At 38.2% G+C, this 16,659-nt stretch overlaps 5 protein-coding genes and 1 long non-coding RNA gene across 9 annotated transcripts; 4 read left to right on the top strand and 2 right to left on the bottom strand.

Annotated features, from left to right (window-relative positions):
- The first annotated feature begins 1,377 nt into the window (after positions 1-1,377).
- Positions 1,378-4,105, top strand: LOC104720150 (growth-regulating factor 8). The gene is made up of 4 exons (XM_010438107.3): positions 1,378-2,468; positions 2,577-2,750; positions 2,985-3,348; positions 3,440-4,105. Exons 1-4 carry the CDS (start codon positions 2,174-2,176, stop codon positions 3,909-3,911), a joined length of 1,305 nt encoding a protein of 434 aa, XP_010436409.3. The 5' UTR covers positions 1,378-2,173; the 3' UTR covers positions 3,912-4,105.
- Positions 4,106-4,168: 63 nt separating this feature from the next.
- LOC104717870 (1-acylglycerol-3-phosphate O-acyltransferase) lies at positions 4,169-6,934 on the top strand. The gene is made up of 9 exons (XM_010435507.3): positions 4,169-4,679; positions 4,899-5,135; positions 5,309-5,355; positions 5,479-5,597; positions 5,688-5,845; positions 5,989-6,098; positions 6,187-6,286; positions 6,381-6,504; positions 6,609-6,934. Exons 1-9 carry the CDS (start codon positions 4,468-4,470, stop codon positions 6,735-6,737), a joined length of 1,236 nt encoding a protein of 411 aa, XP_010433809.1. The 5' UTR covers positions 4,169-4,467; the 3' UTR covers positions 6,738-6,934.
- An 89-nt stretch (positions 6,935-7,023) lies between these two features.
- LOC104717867 (kinesin-like protein KIN-7I) lies at positions 7,024-11,671 on the top strand. 2 transcript variants are annotated; one of them, XM_087470670.1, is made up of 11 exons: positions 7,024-7,349; positions 7,523-7,543; positions 7,752-7,937; positions 8,036-8,125; positions 8,225-8,325; positions 8,413-8,532; positions 8,626-8,707; positions 8,792-8,859; positions 8,940-9,127; positions 9,215-9,560; positions 9,636-11,671. In XM_087470670.1, exons 3-11 carry the CDS (start codon positions 7,775-7,777, stop codon positions 11,529-11,531), a joined length of 3,054 nt encoding a protein of 1,017 aa, XP_087326796.1. In that variant the 5' UTR covers positions 7,024-7,349; positions 7,523-7,543; positions 7,752-7,774; the 3' UTR covers positions 11,532-11,671. The 2 variants fall into 2 exon arrangements, with proteins under 2 accessions (XP_087326796.1, XP_010433806.2); XM_010435504.3 differs by having other exon boundaries at positions 7,024-7,543.
- LOC147935871 (uncharacterized) lies at positions 10,044-12,038 on the bottom strand. Its single transcript, XR_015569262.1, has 4 exons — positions 11,757-12,038; positions 11,065-11,201; positions 10,698-10,956; positions 10,044-10,410 (listed from the first exon to the last, which is right to left on the bottom strand). It is a non-coding gene; the product is annotated as an uncharacterized LOC147935871 (long non-coding RNA).
- LOC104717869 (uncharacterized) lies at positions 11,786-13,692 on the top strand. Of its 2 annotated transcripts, none has more exons than XM_010435506.3 (6): positions 11,786-12,144; positions 12,226-12,274; positions 12,365-12,416; positions 12,542-12,714; positions 13,114-13,227; positions 13,369-13,692. In XM_010435506.3, exons 1-6 carry the CDS (start codon positions 11,786-11,788, stop codon positions 13,546-13,548), a joined length of 927 nt encoding a protein of 308 aa, XP_010433808.1. In that variant the 3' UTR covers positions 13,549-13,692. The 2 variants fall into 2 exon arrangements, with proteins under 2 accessions (XP_010433808.1, XP_010433807.1); XM_010435505.3 differs by having other exon boundaries at positions 12,365-12,428.
- Positions 13,693-14,654: 962 nt separating this feature from the next.
- Positions 14,655-16,268, bottom strand: LOC104717866 (thaumatin-like protein 1). 2 transcript variants are annotated; one of them, XM_010435502.3, is made up of 3 exons: positions 16,061-16,268; positions 15,268-15,976; positions 14,655-14,919 (listed from the first exon to the last, which is right to left on the bottom strand). In XM_010435502.3, the coding sequence occupies exons 1-3, from the start codon at positions 16,128-16,130 to the stop codon at positions 14,739-14,741; spliced, it is 960 nt and encodes a 319-aa protein (XP_010433804.1). In that variant the 5' UTR covers positions 16,131-16,268; the 3' UTR covers positions 14,655-14,738. The 2 variants fall into 2 exon arrangements, with proteins under 2 accessions (XP_010433804.1, XP_019086735.1); XM_019231190.2 differs by having other exon boundaries at positions 15,268-15,961.
- Between the last annotated feature and the right edge of the window lie 391 nt (positions 16,269-16,659).

Genomic DNA, 16,659 nt, shown 5'->3' with positions numbered 1-16,659 from the left:
AAGATCCGAAGGGAATATAGGGAAACTCCGTGATCGGAACGTCAAAACCCTAACCGGAGATGGCACGGACCTCAAAGCTCAAACGTCCGTCGCGTCTCAGACCATATATATTCTCCGTTCATATCTAACTGGTCTTTTTGTAATGGAGATCAGAGACAGTCAGACAGAGACGCTCGTCTTCGTGTTCTTCTACCTCTCGATCCAATTTGTTTTGTTTCTTGGAGTTTTACCCTCAACTTATTTTATTTGATGAATTGTTTCTGACTTCTGAGAGACCTAGTTCACCTTGACACGACTTTGTTATCATCTTCCGAGTAATTAGATACTATAAGCTTGAGCTTGAAGTTGAGATATGTTCCACTCTTTTTGTCACCGTACTTGAAACTGTGCCATCCATTTGCTATACCTTTAGTTCTATTATTGTTAACCGGTATTGCCTATTAATCTGCTCGAAACTGGCAGACCGATGCTGAAAACAGAGGAATTAATATATGTTTACATCTTAAGACTAGGTTCTCATTCATATCTCTGATTTCGATTCTAAAAGAAAAAGAGTCTCGGGCACTACTTCTTGGAACATGTTTGTGAGATATGTATGTAGCCAAATCCCAACATAACATAATGTAACATTGTAACACAAGTACAATTACTGTCTATTGTTCCTAATTTTAAAACAGTTGGGGTTCACTTTGGATTCATTTACGAATAAGGTGCTCTTTTGGAATAATTTTAAGACTATATGTAAATGTAACCACCGATTAAATTAGGCTACTACTATACCACTTACGAAAAGTAGTATTGAATAGCCATAAGCCCATAATAGTCCATGTGTTTTGACATTTGAACTTTTTGAGTGGTCCTATGATTGATTAGGCAGGTGTATACGACAAAAGAAAGAAAACTAGAGTTAGAGATATGTATTTTTATTCTTCAAGTAATCATCTTTATTTCCCTTCTCCCCAACAATCCAATAATTTATTATCATCATGTGATGAATGAAAGTGGGAGTTTTCTTCTTTTTAACTAAATTAGAAGAAAATTAGAGGAGTGATAGAAGACATGAAAGTAGTGGGGTCGAAAAGAGAAAGAAGAAAAGAATTGGGGGTGAGAAATTAGTAAAATCTAAGAAAGTGACCCCAAGAGAGAAAGAGAGATAGAGAGACTGAATTAGTTAGAGCATCACATCTCTCTCTCTCTCTCTGGTCCCCAATGAGAAGAAAGAAGCAAAGCTCTCACGGTCACGGCAACCTCATATGGGTCCTATTTTACCAACACACTTCTCCAAGCACCCTCTTTTAGACGCCATTGCTTAACGGAGTCTTTTATCCTCATCCAAAAAAGTCTTATATATACACAATTATACATACTCTTGTGTACGATGTAGTTTTGAGAAGAAGACAAAATACAAAACACGTTACCTAAGGTCGAAGTAAAAAAAAAAAGATATTTTTGAAAGAGGCGGTGTGTTTGTGTCATTGTGTGTGTAGAGAGAAAGAAGTTAACGGTGTTAAGTGTTAGTAGGAAACGACAACGTGGGATGCTACTGAGTAAGTGTCAGGGGAGATGTGAGAGAGAGAGAGTAGAGAGTTAATGAAGATTTTTGTCTGTATTCTGAAACAAGGTCGAATGTTGGAGACTAAGGAAACAAAAAAAAATCAAAAGCTTTTATCATCATGTCATGGCTGGCTCATGAGTCTTTCAAATAGCTTAGCTCTGCACCGCTCCTCTCCTCTCAACCTTTCTTAAACCTAAAAAAAATCCCCAATTTCTCTCCCTATCCTCTCATTTTTCCTAAGTGGCACTGAGAGAAGAGACAAATAAATAAAAAAGAGTGAGCCTTTGTGGTTGTTTTTAAGGTTCTTTTTATATTTATGTTTGCAGAGACATTAGGCTAAGAGAAAAGGCGTGTGCTTTTTTTTTTTTTTTTTTGTTTCCTCTGTTTTCTTCTTTCTTGGATTTTTGGGTGTTGCTTTGTGTGAAGGTTAAAGTTTTGAGCTATCTCCTAGGTTTCCACTACAGAGACAAAAGGGGTATTTTGAGAGTTGTTATGCTTTTTAATCGGGTTTTTAAAAGGTTTGTAGCGGTGGTGTTTCTCTGGTAAAAGTTTGGGACTTTTTTGGGTGGATATAGTCAGGAAATAGAAAGAGGGAAACTGTGTGTGTGTTTTGGTTTAATGGGAACAAGAGCAGAACGTAAGGAAGATTATATTGGTGGGTTTGGATTTGGAGTTGTAGAACATTCGAATAAAGACGTTATGGTGCTACCTCATCATCATTACCATCCATCATATTCCTCGCCTTCCTCTTCTTCCTTGTGCTACTGTTCTGCTGGTCTTGGCGATCCCATGTTCTCTGTTTCAAGCAATCAAGCATACGCTTCTTCTCACGGTGATATGTTCTCCCTTGCCGGTTCTAGTTCTGCTTCTGTGACTGTAGCTGATCCTTTTTTCACCTTGAGCTCTTCTTCAGGTTTCAAGTTCTAACCCTTTTGTTGTCTTCTGAGCTGTGCAAAGAAAAAAAATTGAATTTTTTTTCTGTATGTTGGTTTAATGTGAAATTTGTTGGATTAAAATCCAGGGGAGATTGGAAGAAGTATGAGTGGAAACGCAAGTGTAGCTTTCAGTAACGCTCAGTGGCAGGAGCTTGAGAGGCAGAGGAATATATATAAGTATATGATGGCTTCTGTTCCTGTTCCTTCCGAGCTTCTCTCACCCTTTCCCAAGAACCACCCATCAACCACTAACCCGGATGGTAAGATGTCCATAGCTTTCACTTATACAGCTTCTGTAGACTTTCCTACTTTTGTCAATTTCTCTTGGTTACATTTGTTCTTGACCACTTGTTTTCATGTTTGACACATCTAACATCCATTATGATTTCAATGTTCAAGTTCTTAGAAGTTTTACCGCTTAGTGGAGGCATATAAGTAGATTTTGTAGTACTTATGCTGAATAAAAGAATCTGCTGTGGTCTTTGTGATGACAGTAACAGTGGCAATGGCGAAAGGAGGTTCGTTGCAGCTGGGGATTGCTTCAATCGCAAGTAATAACACGGCTGATCAGGAGCCATGGAGGTGCAAGAGAACGGATGGGAAGAAATGGAGATGCTCTAGAAACGTGATTCCTGATCAGAAATACTGCGAGAGACACACACACAAGAGCCGTCCTCGTTCAAGAAAGCATGTGGAATCATCTCACCAGTCATCTAACCACAGTTACACTCGTAGTAGCGCTAAGAATGATACTAGCCAGTTTACTAGAACTTATCCTCAGTTTTACGGACAACCTGTAAACCAAGTCCCTGTGCTTTCTACTCTTCAGTCCGCTTCCTCTTTATATGATCACAACAGGTGCCTTTACTTACACTCTTGTCAAAGTTTTAAAATCCATCCCCTTTTGATATCATTTGAAAGCTTGGAACTTTTTTGTTGATGTGTGAAGAGGATTGAGGTGGTTTAGGAAAGAAGGTGATGCCATTGGAACTTTAAACCCGGAGATTCATGAAACTGTCCCGCTGAAGGTTGGATCACGCAGTGAGCTCAAACGCGGATTCAATTACGATCTGAATTTCAGGCAGAAGGAGCCAATAGTAGACCAGAGCTTTGGAGCGTTGCAGAGTCTATTGAGTGTAAACCAGACACCACATAACCAAGAGACAAAGCGGTTTGTTGTACAAGGGAAACAAGTTGAAGCAATGGGAAGCTCTCTAACACTATCAATGGCTGCAGGATCCATGGAGGAAGCAGAAGGAACAAACCAGCATCATCAGTGGGTTAGCCATGAAGGTCCATCATGGATCTATTCAACAACAACACCAGGTGGACCATTGGCTGAAGCATTGTATCTTGGTGTCTCCACCAACAACCCAAGTTCTAGTACTACTACTAGCAGCTGCAGCAGAAGCTCAAGCTAAAAGAAAAAAAAAAAAGAAAAGACTCAAGTTGTGTGTGTTGTTTACAAACAAGTCAAAAACCGGTTTTAGTGATTTGTTTGAAAATCTGAGACCTTTCTTTCTAGCTTTTGTTTGTGTGTTTGCAGTTAGATTTTGTAGAAGAAGACTCTATGATGAAACAAGTTGACGAGTCAAAATGCAACTTTTTCACCTTACGTTGAATCCTAATCTGTATATGTTAGTATTAATTTGCCATTAACAATCTTAATCACTTTCTCGAACTTAATTTGACTAATTATTACAAGAGTTGACCAAGACCGACAGGTCCAAATTGTGCCAACGGGGAAGCTTCTGTGTTTTTGCAGGAGACGTGACGTCAGCAATGACGTGAGAAGAACAGATTAGAAAAGCATATATCCTTTAAGCGACTTCGCAGCAAAACCTCTCGTCTCATCTTTTTAGAACTTTTTAAAGATAAATTTAGAAAATTTAATATCCAAAAACTTTGGATTCCTTGATTCGTGGGAAAAGTTTAGATTTTTATTTTGTTGGATTGTGAATTTGGTTCGGTGATTGTATGAACTTAAGCCGTTTTGCGTCAAGACTAAGAATGGCAGAAGAAATCTCAAAGAAGACTGCTTCGGTGGCTGATTCATCTGCTGCTACGGCGGCTGCTACGAATGCTGCGAGATCAAAATGGAAAATTTTGTGGCCCAATTCGCTCCGGTGGATCCCTACGTCCACCGATTACATCATCGCCGCCGAGAAGCGTCTTCTCTCTATCCTCAAGTACGTTTAGATATCTCTCTCTGTGTCTCTCAAGCACATGTTTTTGTTCTCAATTACACAGCTTTAGGGATAAAATTTTCAAAATTCTGGAATTTGGTATGAACCCTGTTTCTGGAACATTGTTTATTAGAGCTTGAAATGTAAAAGGAGAGGTTTTTTTTAAGATATACATGATGGATGAGCTGTTTTTTTAATTCTTTTGTGATGAACAATCTTCAGGACGCCTTATGTACAAGAACAAGTTAATATTGGTTCAGGACCACCAGGTTCCAAAATCAGGTGGTTTAGGTCTACCAGCAATGAGTCACGTTACATCAATACTGTTACCTTTGATGCCAAGGAGGGTTCTCCCACTCTTGTCATGGTTCATGGTTATGGTGCTTCTCAAGGCTTTTTCTTCAGAAATTTCGATGCTCTTGCCAGTCGATTTAGGGTGATTGCTATTGATCAACTTGGGTAAGCAACTTCAGTATTATGTAACTTTGGTAATATGGCCTTTTGAATGCTTCAACTGTTTCGATGTCTTAAACATCAAAGTGAGGATGTTCTTCTAGACCTTTTTTTGTTCTCATGTTTTGTATACATTTGTGACTGTATAATAAGGTAGTTCTCTCATTTTCTTACTATAGATGGGGTGGATCAAGTAGGCCTGATTTTACATGTAAAAGCACTGAAGGTATTCTATTCATCCCCTTTAATGTTCATTACTCAGTGGCTAAAGTTTCATTGGAACCAAAACGGCTTGTATATGTGGAATGATCAGTAATGGAACTGCATTGGTCCTTCTTTAATTGTGTAGAAACTGAGGCATGGTTTATCGACTCCTTAGAGGAATGGCGTAAAGCCCAGAATCTCAGTAACTTTATTCTATTAGGACATTCCTTTGGAGGTTATGTTGCTGCTAAATATGCGCTTAAGGTGATTTTTCATCCTTGGTATAATTCAATGTGTAAAAGGTATCTTTTATGTTATCTGACTTTTCATTGGGCATATATCTGGATCTTTCAGCATCCTGAGCATGTTCAACACTTAGTTCTGGTGGGATCTGCTGGGTTCTCAGCAGAAGCAGATGCATCGGAAAGGCTCACTAAATTTAGAGCAACATGGAAAGGCGCCCTACTAAATCATTTGTGGGAGTCGAATTTCACTCCTCAGAAGCTGATTAGGTATGCTCTTATAGTACCAATAGGTCAGGTCTACTAGATGCTCACCTCGATGATACAAATTTATTGCACTCAATTGTAACCATTTGATAAAAGTGGCCGGATACTAGATTCACTATATATTCCTAAATGCGTTTCGTGTGCAGAGGATTAGGTCCTTGGGGTCCAGGTCTTGTAAATCGGTATACAACTGCAAGATTTGGTGCACATTCGGAGGGAACTGTGCTAACAGAGGAGGAAGCCAAATTGCTAACCGGTGAGTAATTCTTTCTTCAAGTTCCCTAGAAGTTATATGGAGGATGATGATGCAATAGCTGATAGTGACGGTTCGTTTTGCATTGTAGATTATGTGTACCATACTTTGGCTGCAAAGGCTAGTGGAGAGTTGTGCTTGAAATACATCTTCTCATTTGGAGCCTTTGCTCGGAAGCCCCTCCTACAAAGGTTTGTCTACCAAATCTGATGAATAAAACCAAGTTTGTGACTACATTGGAGTGTATACACAACTCAAATTCGATGACTTGTTTTTTTTGTGCAGTGCATCAGAGTGGAAAGTGCCAACAACTTTTATATATGGAATGAATGATTGGATGAACTATCAAGGTGCAGTGGAAGCGCGGAAATACATGAAGGTCCCTTGCGAAATCATTCGGGTTCCACAGGTCAAATCTCTAACCACATGCATTTGTATTCAAATCTGAGAGGAAAACTATAGAGAAGAAGATGATGCTTATGTGAGATTTTGTTTGATTGTGAAATGTTGCAGGGTGGTCATTTTGTGTTCATAGACAATCCAAGTGGTTTTCATTCTGCAGTGCTTTATGCTTGCCGTAAGTTTATATCTCAAGACTCCTCTCATGATCAACAACTCCCAGATGGTTTACGATTGGTTTAGTTGTAGTATGATGTTCCTTTACCTTTCAAATTTATTACATATGTATACACGTATATATAAAAAAGAACATCAAAAAGAAATATATTCTTTTATATTTCCCTTTATGGTTGTATTTGGAGTTCTAAGATCTTTCTATTTCTAAAAATTATATTTGTAGTGTTCTTGATTTCTCTATTAAATCTCACCAATGTTCCAAATATGATCTCATTGAGAAAATCCTAATGTTTTTTTCTTTGACAAAAATAGATTAGCTCATATGAGTCAATTGGGTGGGAGAGAAAATCCTAATTGTAATTAATCTTTCATAATCCAAAATAATTCCTTAGATTTATGTGTCTTAGTTAGTTTCTTGAAGTTTGAACCACTGGGTCTGGTCAATGCTTATTGTTTAATTGGTCATCAACACAAGGTTAACTTTCCTTGTACCGCAAGACAGTCGTGTAATTACCGTAACTAGAAAGGTAAAAGAGGTTAAAATTGGCAACATTCTTATTTTAGTAGAGAGACCTTGGTGGTCGAAACATTTCCAACGGCCATGCCGACATGTTCTCTCTCAGACAGCTCAATCTTGAAAAAACAAGAAACTTAGAGGAAGAAGAAACCACAGAGGAGGTTTTTGACCCCATTTATTATTTTTGGCTGACTCATTCTTCTTATCTCCCAACAAATTTTCGTTGATTTGTCTTATGTCTCATTTTCAATATGGAATTTATACAAACTAAAACTTTAATTCTTAAGTTTTCTCCCTCACAATCTAAAAATGTCTTCCTCCTTTCAATTTGCAGCAATGCCGTGAGGATCAAAAGGTGAGCCAAGTCTTATACATGTCGACGATTAGGTTTAGTCAATGAAAGGTTTTATTCATTGGTTTCTTTCTGATACGATGAGAAAAAGTTTGATCACAGCTTTTTTTTCTTTCTTTCTTTATGATATCTAAAAGTCTGATCATTTTAAATTTTGATCAAATGATTTATGCACATCCTTCTTTAATGAGTTTAAATTTGAAAAAAACAGAGATATATAGAAATCAAGAAAAGATGGCGGCAGGAGGAGAAGAGAAGATATTGGTGTCGGTGAGGGTTAGGCCGCTAAACGAGAAAGAAGAGACGAGGAACGATCGATGTGATTGGGAATGCATCAACGACACCACAATCATCTGCAAATTTCATAATCTGCCTGATAAGTCTTCCTATACATTTGGTAAAGAGTTTGAATATTGCATCTCTTTCTCACCATTTTGATTTGAGCTAGGTACGTTTTACTACTATTATAATGAATCAGCAATTGATGTGTTACAGACAAAGTGTTTGGATTCGAATGCCCCACAAAGCAAGTTTATGATGATGGAGCCAAAGAGGTTGCACTTTGTGTCCTCTCTGGAATTAACTGTAAGAAATTTTTGCATCTCTCTTTTATGATCAATCATTTCGATATATATATATATATATATATATATATATGCTAATAAGCCGATTCCTGTGTTGCAGCGAGCATCTTCGCGTATGGACAGACAAGTAGTGGGAAAACGTACACGATGAGTGGAATCACTGAATATGCTATGGATGATATATTTGCTTACATTGACAAGGTTTACATACATTAGTAACCTCTCTTTCACTCATTTTTTTTGGTATCTATATTTCAGTCTCTGAGATCCTTTGTTGTTTCCTTTAAGCATAAACAAGAAAGAAAGTTCACACTAAAGTTCTCGGCAATGGAGATATACAATGAAGCTGTGAGGGATCTCCTTTGTGAAGATAGTAACACTCCACTTAGGCTTCTAGATGATCCTGAGGTCACATTCATCTTCTTTTCAGTAATACTCTAATAATCATCATGTAGCTATTTCATTGACTGTATGTTATTATTATTGTTTAACTTTTGGTAGAGAGGAACGGTCGTTGAGAAACTTAGAGAGGAGACTCTCACAGACAGAAACCATCTAGAGGAACTCCTTTCTATATGCGAAAGTAATTAACCAAACTCAATTTTTCTTTATAATTTGATGACCAACAAATTTGATATTGATATATATTGAATCTGTGGTTTTGCAGCTCAAAGGAAGATTGGAGAGACGTCTTTAAATGAGGCTAGCTCCAGATCTCATCAGATTCTCCGACTGGTATACGCTAATTTGCATCTTTTAATGAACTCACATATTATCACAACTCACAAGTCACATTTAACTTTTTTCTCTTGCAGACAATTGAAAGCTCGAATAGAGAATTTTCTCCAGAGAGCTCAGCGACTCTTGCAGCATCAGTGTGCTTTATTGATCTAGCGGGAAGTGAACGTGCTTCTCAGACATTATCTGCTGGTTCAAGACTCAAAGAAGGATGTCACATTAATCGGAGTTTACTTACTCTCGGAACTGTCATTCGAAAACTAAGGTCATTTTTGCAACAACTTAGTAGTTCTCTGTTAAGTTTCATGGTTTTAAAGCAATAAGTATTGACATATTCTTGAAAGTACTACAGCAAAGGGAAAAATGGACACATACCGTATCGAGACTCAAAGCTAACACGTATACTTCAGAACTCACTGGGGGGAAACGCAAGAACAGCTATCATCTGTACAATGAGCCCTGCTCGTAGTCATCTGGAACAATCAAGAAACACACTTCTCTTTGCAAGCTGTGCCAAAGAGGTGACCACAAATGCTCAAGTCAATTTGGTTGTATCTGAGAAAGCCTTGGTGAAGCAACTGCAGCGGGAACTGGCGAGAATGGAGAATGAGTTGAAGAATCTTGGGCCTGCTTCTTCCTCTTCAACCTCTGAGTTCTACACATTAATGCTCAAGCAGAAAGAAGAGTTGATTGTAAAGGTTTGTTGAATGCATCTTCTTTCCCTTTTTTGGATTAAAGAAAATATTACTCATTTCTTGTGCAACAACCTGCAGATGGAGGAACAGATCCAGGAACTTAAATGGCAACGAGATGTAGCTCAATCTAGGGTAGAGAATTTGCTTAAATCAACAGCGGAAGAGAGCTCATCTTTAAGTTCAGTGGATAACAGCAGAAGAAGAAGAAGCAGCTACGATTCCACAGATTTTGATGAGCCTCGTATGCTAAATAACTTGGGGAAGAGTAACCTTTACTCTCCTGACGAGGATGGGTTCCTGCTAGATGATACTACCCCTCAATTTCCGAGGCATGACTTACATGATAAGTGGGAGGAGATGGCTCAAAGCACCACCCAAGAACCAGAAGATGCTTGCAAAGAAGTTAGATGCATTGAAGTGAACAATGGAGAAGCAGAAAGAGTTCAAATCCAAGACTCACTAGGCGACATTGTTGAAAAGAAAGAATACGAGCAGCAAAACCACAAATCTTTTATACCGGATGAGTCCGAAAAGGAAGATGATGATTCATCTTTAAAAACAATAGATATGGAGTTGAGTTTAGATGCTAAACTTGAAGCTGAAGATGAGCTAGTAATAAAGAAGCTATTAGACGATGTCCAAGAGACTGAGCAGTCTCTGGAGAAACAAAAGCAATCTTTGAAGAAAGAAGACATGAAACAGTATTCTTCTAGGGATGATAAGTCAGAGCAAGTCACAAAATCACCCCCTGAGGAAGAGCAATGTGTACAAGTCTATGAAGGCTCTGAAGAACTTGAAGCCAAAGATGAGCTAACTATAAACAAGTTAGAAGAATCCGAAGAGACCGAGCAACCTGTGGAGAAGGAAGACCACAAATTTAGTTGGACTTCAGAGAAAGAAGAGAGAGAACAGAACTTATCTATGGATCAGTCAGAGCAGTTAAATAAATCACCCTCTAAGGAAGAGAAATGCGTAGAAGTGTATGGAGACTCTGATAAAGATGATAACACATATGAGGCTCTGAAGAAAAAGGTGAAGGAAATGCAGAAGACAATTGAATATTTTATGAGTATGCAAGCAGAAGAGAAACAATCTCCTTCCTTCAATACGATAGATGAGAATATGAGTCCAGGAGATTACTTCAAGATGAGAAGAAGTCGAAGCTGCAGAGAAACTCTCTTGTTTACAAAGGCATATACTGCTGCTGCTGCTAGTGGAGGCTTCATATTCAAGGCCTCTAACCCATCCTTTGATTCAGAGTGCACTATCTCCATGGACGCAGAGAGCATAAAAGATTCCGATACAGACACTAGCAGAAGTAGCTTCCATGAATTTATGGCAGGACTTAAAGAAAGGGCACTGCAGCACCATTCCACGCATGAGCTGAATCATAGTGATACTGAAACAAAGACGATGAAACCAGAAAACACAGATGATGGTGACAAGAAAGCAGAATTCGTAAGACAACAAAGCCAAATAGTAGAGCTTTGGGAAGTATGTAATGTACCATTGGTTCACAGAACCTACTTTTTCTTGCTCTTCAAAGGCGATCCATCCGACTTTGTTTACATGGAAGTCGAACACAGAAGGCTATCTTTTCTAAAGGACTCGTCTGAGATATCGAGGAAACAAGCTGCCAAAGCACTAACACGCGAGAGAGAATGGTTGGCTAAGCAAATTCCAAACAAATTCGGAAAAAAGCAAAAAGAAGAAGTTTACAAGAAATGGGGTGTTGAGCTAAGCTCAAAACGTAGAAGCCTGCAAGTAACTCACAAACTATGGATCAACACCAAAGACATAGATCACTGCAAAGAGAGTGCTTCTCTTATAGCTACTTTGGTTGGATTCGTTGACTCAACACTAACGCCAAAAGAAATGTTTGGCCTCAGCTTCTCACCTACAACATTCAACATCAAACCTTCCTCTGGCTGGAGATTTTCAAACTCTTTCTCTCGTATTAGCTTCACCGGATGATAACAAAAACCAGAATTTAACTACAAAAATCAATTCTTTGTGTGTATAATAACATTTTTAAGTGACGTTGTGAAAGATGTGTATCAGTGTATGTATGTGATTGGAATCTAACTTTAGTTCAATTGGTATTTGAATAGTGATTTATCTGAACAGAGAAAAAAAAAGAAGAAAAACTCATATATAAAGGAGAGAGCTTTATAGACAGTAGATGGATAAAGCTCCGACCTTGGAACGATTTCGCAGAAGCTCCAGCAATGGCGCAACTAATACGACCAATAAGGCAACTGTCACCGCAGTGTAATCACCATTTTCGTAATCTCCGCCATTTATTTTCGAAAAAGCTTCCGAGCCCACCTTCTTGTATCCCAACTCTTCTTCTCTGCCCGTCTTTCTCCACGGAGAGGTCTCCACCTCGTCGGCGAATTCGTCCCGCGCCACCAGAAGCTCTCACTCCAACTGTTATCGCTGAAGACGGCGGCGATGGTGATAGCGATGGTTCCGAGTCTGACTCGTCGAGGAGTCGTAACCAGCGGAAGCGTGACGCTCGCCGCGCCGTCAAATGGGGGTTAGAACTTGCTTCCTTTTCTAGTGATCAGGTTAAGCGAATTCTAAGGTAAGCTTCTCAAAATCTTCACTTTTGTATATTGTGTTGGTGTTTCTGGTTTTAAAGTAATTGCCTTTTTCTCAATCATAGAGCTGCATCGCTTGGTGAAGAGGTTTATGATGCATTGATGCTTGGGAAGGTAGTTTACTTTGAGTACATTTGGACGGTATAGCTATTTTTATCGTAAATTTGGGACAGTGCACATAAGGTGTTTGTTGTTTTGCCGCAGAGACTAGGCTCGGATGTTCGAGAAGGAAAGCGAAGACATTTCAATTATATCGGTGAGAAAAAAAGTAACATCATTTATAACTAGATTGAATTGTTGGTGGATTTTTTATCTTTGTATCTTACGATTAGGGCTGTGCCTGAGTGAAATGTTTTGCTAATATGGTATATATGCTCTCAGGGAAATTGTTGCGTGAAGTTGAACCTGATTTGATGGATACTCTGATACATGCTACAAAGCAGGGTGATCACACAACGCTGCAAGCGCTGATTAGTTCAGCCAAGGATGTTGCAGATGATGCAGGAGAAAGCTATGATGATGATACAGAAACTGAGTCAGAAGATGAAGAGGAGGTAAGTGTGTAAACAAGAATCTCATTATAAGTATAACGTTGATATGCAAGAACATTGTGTCTCCTGGATGGTATAGTTAAAATTAAATTGTTAGGATTACTTCAGTTAGTGAATGGGAGATTGGATTCTATATAGTAAGGGAGATTTTTGTTGTTAGTCAAAGAGGAATTTATAAGAATATATCGGCTAGTAGAGTAGAGGAGAGAAAATTCTGGTTTCTTAGGAGGAACAAGGAGCTTCCTTTAGCAGTCTCTGAACCTTCTGCGCACATTCATGAATAGCCTTTTAACCAGCTACTGATTACAAATGGATGAAGAGAACTCTGTTTGTTGTTAACATAAAGCATGTTTCAGTTGTTTGTTGTCCAAACTCATTTAATCTTTGAAAGAATATCTTCAGGGGTCAGACGAATATATGGCTATGGCTGCGAGATGGTTTGATGGCCTAATCAGTCAAAATGTGGAACTTACAAAGGAAGTTTATTCTCTTCAGAGTGTTGATTTCGATAGACAGGTTGGTCAAATATGAGATAAAGATTTATGCATGACTTGTTTATTAGGTGTATGGGTCTATTAACAGGTATGATCCAAAAAGCATCATTTGGTTTAGTGATATATTATTTAACTTCTCTTTATATCCTACTGTTGTTGATAGGAATTGCGTAAACTTGTTCGGAAAGTACAGTTGGTTCATGAACAAAGAAAAGGCACAACGGAGGAGAAGCAGAAAGAAGTTGATGCTGCATTGGTGACTGCTGAAAAGTCTCTGAATCAGTTCCTTCGTTCCATGGCGAAACAAATGCAGAGTGAGCATACCGATGATTTGTACTTATGATTATAATGTGGTATTGACTCTATATTCTCCTCAATAGTCTATTATCTACCCAGTGACATCCATAGGACCATAGTTGTTTTGGCAAATGCTGTTACTATTTATAATCTATTGATACTGTACCATGAGGCCATATCACTTTGGAAATACGTTTGGTGACCTGTTTAGATCTTGAGACTAAGTTTAAACTTTAAAGATTGAAGAACAAAACGTGAGATGAATAAATAATGAAGGGGCTCTCACAATATGCTTAGGTCCAAACAAGTAATATACTCTAAATTTTCTAAAAACAAACTATTCGATAAATGACCAAAACTTTTAGGTTGGTGGTTGGTGCAAGAGTCGTCGTTATGTCAACAAATACATATATTTTGAGTAGCATCAGTTTCTTTTGAGTAGGACTTTACGTACCGTCTCCAATACACAACAAACGTTAATTTGCCTAAGTTCAGGTGGAATTTAATTCCTTCCATACATGTGTGTGAAACACAAGGATTTAGCCTACTTTACTTAATATCAAAGTCTCTTTCATCTGATATTTCTCACAAGACCGGACCCATTAAAGACAATTGTCTAGCTCTAAGTATGTAGGACTAAGTGCAAACATCAGAGTATAAAGACAACATAATCATCAAGAAGATGAATCCGATAGATCTTTAGCTGATCTCATATCATAATCATCTGATAACTCTGTCTACTTTTTCCTACGTCTTACTTCATCCTTTAGGAAAGTCTCCATATATGTTTCATTTTTTTGCCTTATCATGATCTCTTTTATTTTTTCCCTCCTTTGTTTCTGTTATCTTTTTGTCCTCCTTTTGTTCTTTTTTGTTTTCTCCCTTTTTTTTACATTTCAAGTTTTTGCATTTCTCGTCATCTCTCCATCGATGTAAATTCTTATCGGACACATCATCCATCATCAAAGCAAAAACAGAAAACTAATACTATATACCTATAAATACACGAGTCCTTTTCACTTCGTAGTATTTTATGATGTTGGTTGCTAATGTGCGACTTATTATCACACGTCTACCTTAAAGTGTCATCTCGTATTCTTTGCATTTGCTACGGTTTTGCATGGAATTTAGGCTATAATTAACCGAAATAAATTTGGTTAAACTAAATTTTATAATCACAAAACATATAAATGTAATAGGATATAGAATATGCACCCGTAAGTGAGAAATTAATTTTCAAAATTTCCGAAAAAGAAGAAGAAGAAAAAAAATAGTAAAGATGAGTAAACATTGGGAAGACTGAAGAACATTTGAGGAATCAGAGGTGAAAACATCGGACAACCACGTCGATAATGGCGACGGTGAGCTTTCTCCCAATCCACCGCCCTCTCTCCACCCATTCGCTGCTGACTTTTGGCTGTAAACAACACATTCAAACTTTAATCAGAATAATTAATAGTTTCTTTGATTCTTCGATAAAATACAGGACTAAACTATACAATATTTTCTTTGTTGTACATAATGGTAGGCCTATTATTGTACGTGTTATAACAACCTTTTTGTTTTCCTTTTCGTTGATGGGATGACTATTATATACTCCTTTATTACGTGTAAAAAAAGAAAGAATCAACTTCTTTTTTTTTAGCCTGGCTCAAGCCAATCACATTACTTTGCTAGCTAAGCTCGTCGTGTGTGCATGACCAAAAAAAAAGCAAGTGGGAAAAAAATAAACGAAAACAAAAACATAAAAATATAGTTAACCTACCTAGGCAAGGAAGGGCAAAGAGTGATGGTATAGTCAGCATCAGTACATGTGAACGTACTTGTAGCGTCGTCGAACGCGTAGCTGTAAGATCTTGGACACGCCGATTTGAATATCTCTGAGTACATGGATGGTTTACACTCGGTTGGTGATGCGTACGCGCCACTACAACAATACTCTGGACTACCAAAAGCTTCGCACGCGCTCTTGCATGCTGACCCGGATCCGAACCGGAGCTCCGTTGGACATTTTTGGTTTAGATCCGTTACGCAACCCGTTGTTAAGCAAGTACCTTCTGACCCGCCATTTGCTTCCACTAACATGGGAACGTTGTAACCGTCCACAAGGCTCACGTCGTAGAAGTCTTGTTTACGGGCAGGGTCTACTGGACCTGACCCGATTGTGAACTCGGCGAGTGTTGCGGGAGGTTTGGCTCCCGCGCCGTTACACTCTACCTGGTTAGAGCCGCAGTCTCCGGTTAAGCACGTGCCTTGGCCTGTATCCGAGTCGAAGTTGCAACCAGTTCGTGCCCAAAACCGACCTGACCAGCTAGCTGGAGCTTGGAAGGAACGTGAACCACCGGAGGCTAGCTCAAAACCGGTGGTGCCTATGTCGCCACTTCCGGCGTTGGACAAAATTCCCGGCCAGACAGTGAAGCTACATCGATTTACGATAGTAATAGTAGCACCATCACTTCCTACCAAATGCAATGCTTTAATTATATGTCAATAATAACATTTCTCAATGGAAATATTCGTACATGTATGAAATTGTAATAGATATGAATATTGCGTACCATGGAAGAAGAGGAAGCTAAGGATGATGTAATAGAATGAGACAGGAGAATGAAGAACTGTTATGATCATCACTATTTTTTTTTCTCTTTCTCTTTTCAAAAGAAAAAAAAAAGATATATTGGTGGAGAAATCAAGTTTGGAATATTCACAAAACGAAAGAGATGAAGAGAGAAAAAAATAAAGACTAAGAGATAGAGTTTAAAGAGCATTTACGATGTCATCAGCACCTCTATATATACCTTTTCTTAAGGGTCAAGCTCAAGATTTTTGTGATCTCACAAAAGTATTTTGACCATTTTCTTTTATGATTTTAAAGTGATACAAGATAAAACAATATGTTGAAAAGCAAATTTATCACTAATATATTGATTAAAGTCTTTTTCCATATAAAATTTGTAGCTTTACAGATTATCTGTTTGAAATTTTTTCAAAAGTCATAAGTTTTCTAAAATAAATTTTGTGGAAAATAACACTCGAGTAATATATGCACTCTCTAGGTGGCTAATTTAGCCAAGAGAGCCGAGTGTATATATTTATATGGCTAAAGTCATGTTGTTTGAAAATAAGAAACACTCGTATAAACACGGACTGCAGGATC

The sequence above is a fragment of the Camelina sativa genome, chromosome 10, assembly GCF_030686135.1.
Source record: "Camelina sativa cultivar CO46 ecotype springtype chromosome 10, ASM3068613v1".
Taxonomy (NCBI): domain Eukaryota; kingdom Viridiplantae; phylum Streptophyta; class Magnoliopsida; order Brassicales; family Brassicaceae; genus Camelina; species Camelina sativa.
The sequence above is the reverse complement of the archived record's forward strand: the minus strand, read 5'-3'. Positions and strand labels throughout refer to the sequence as shown.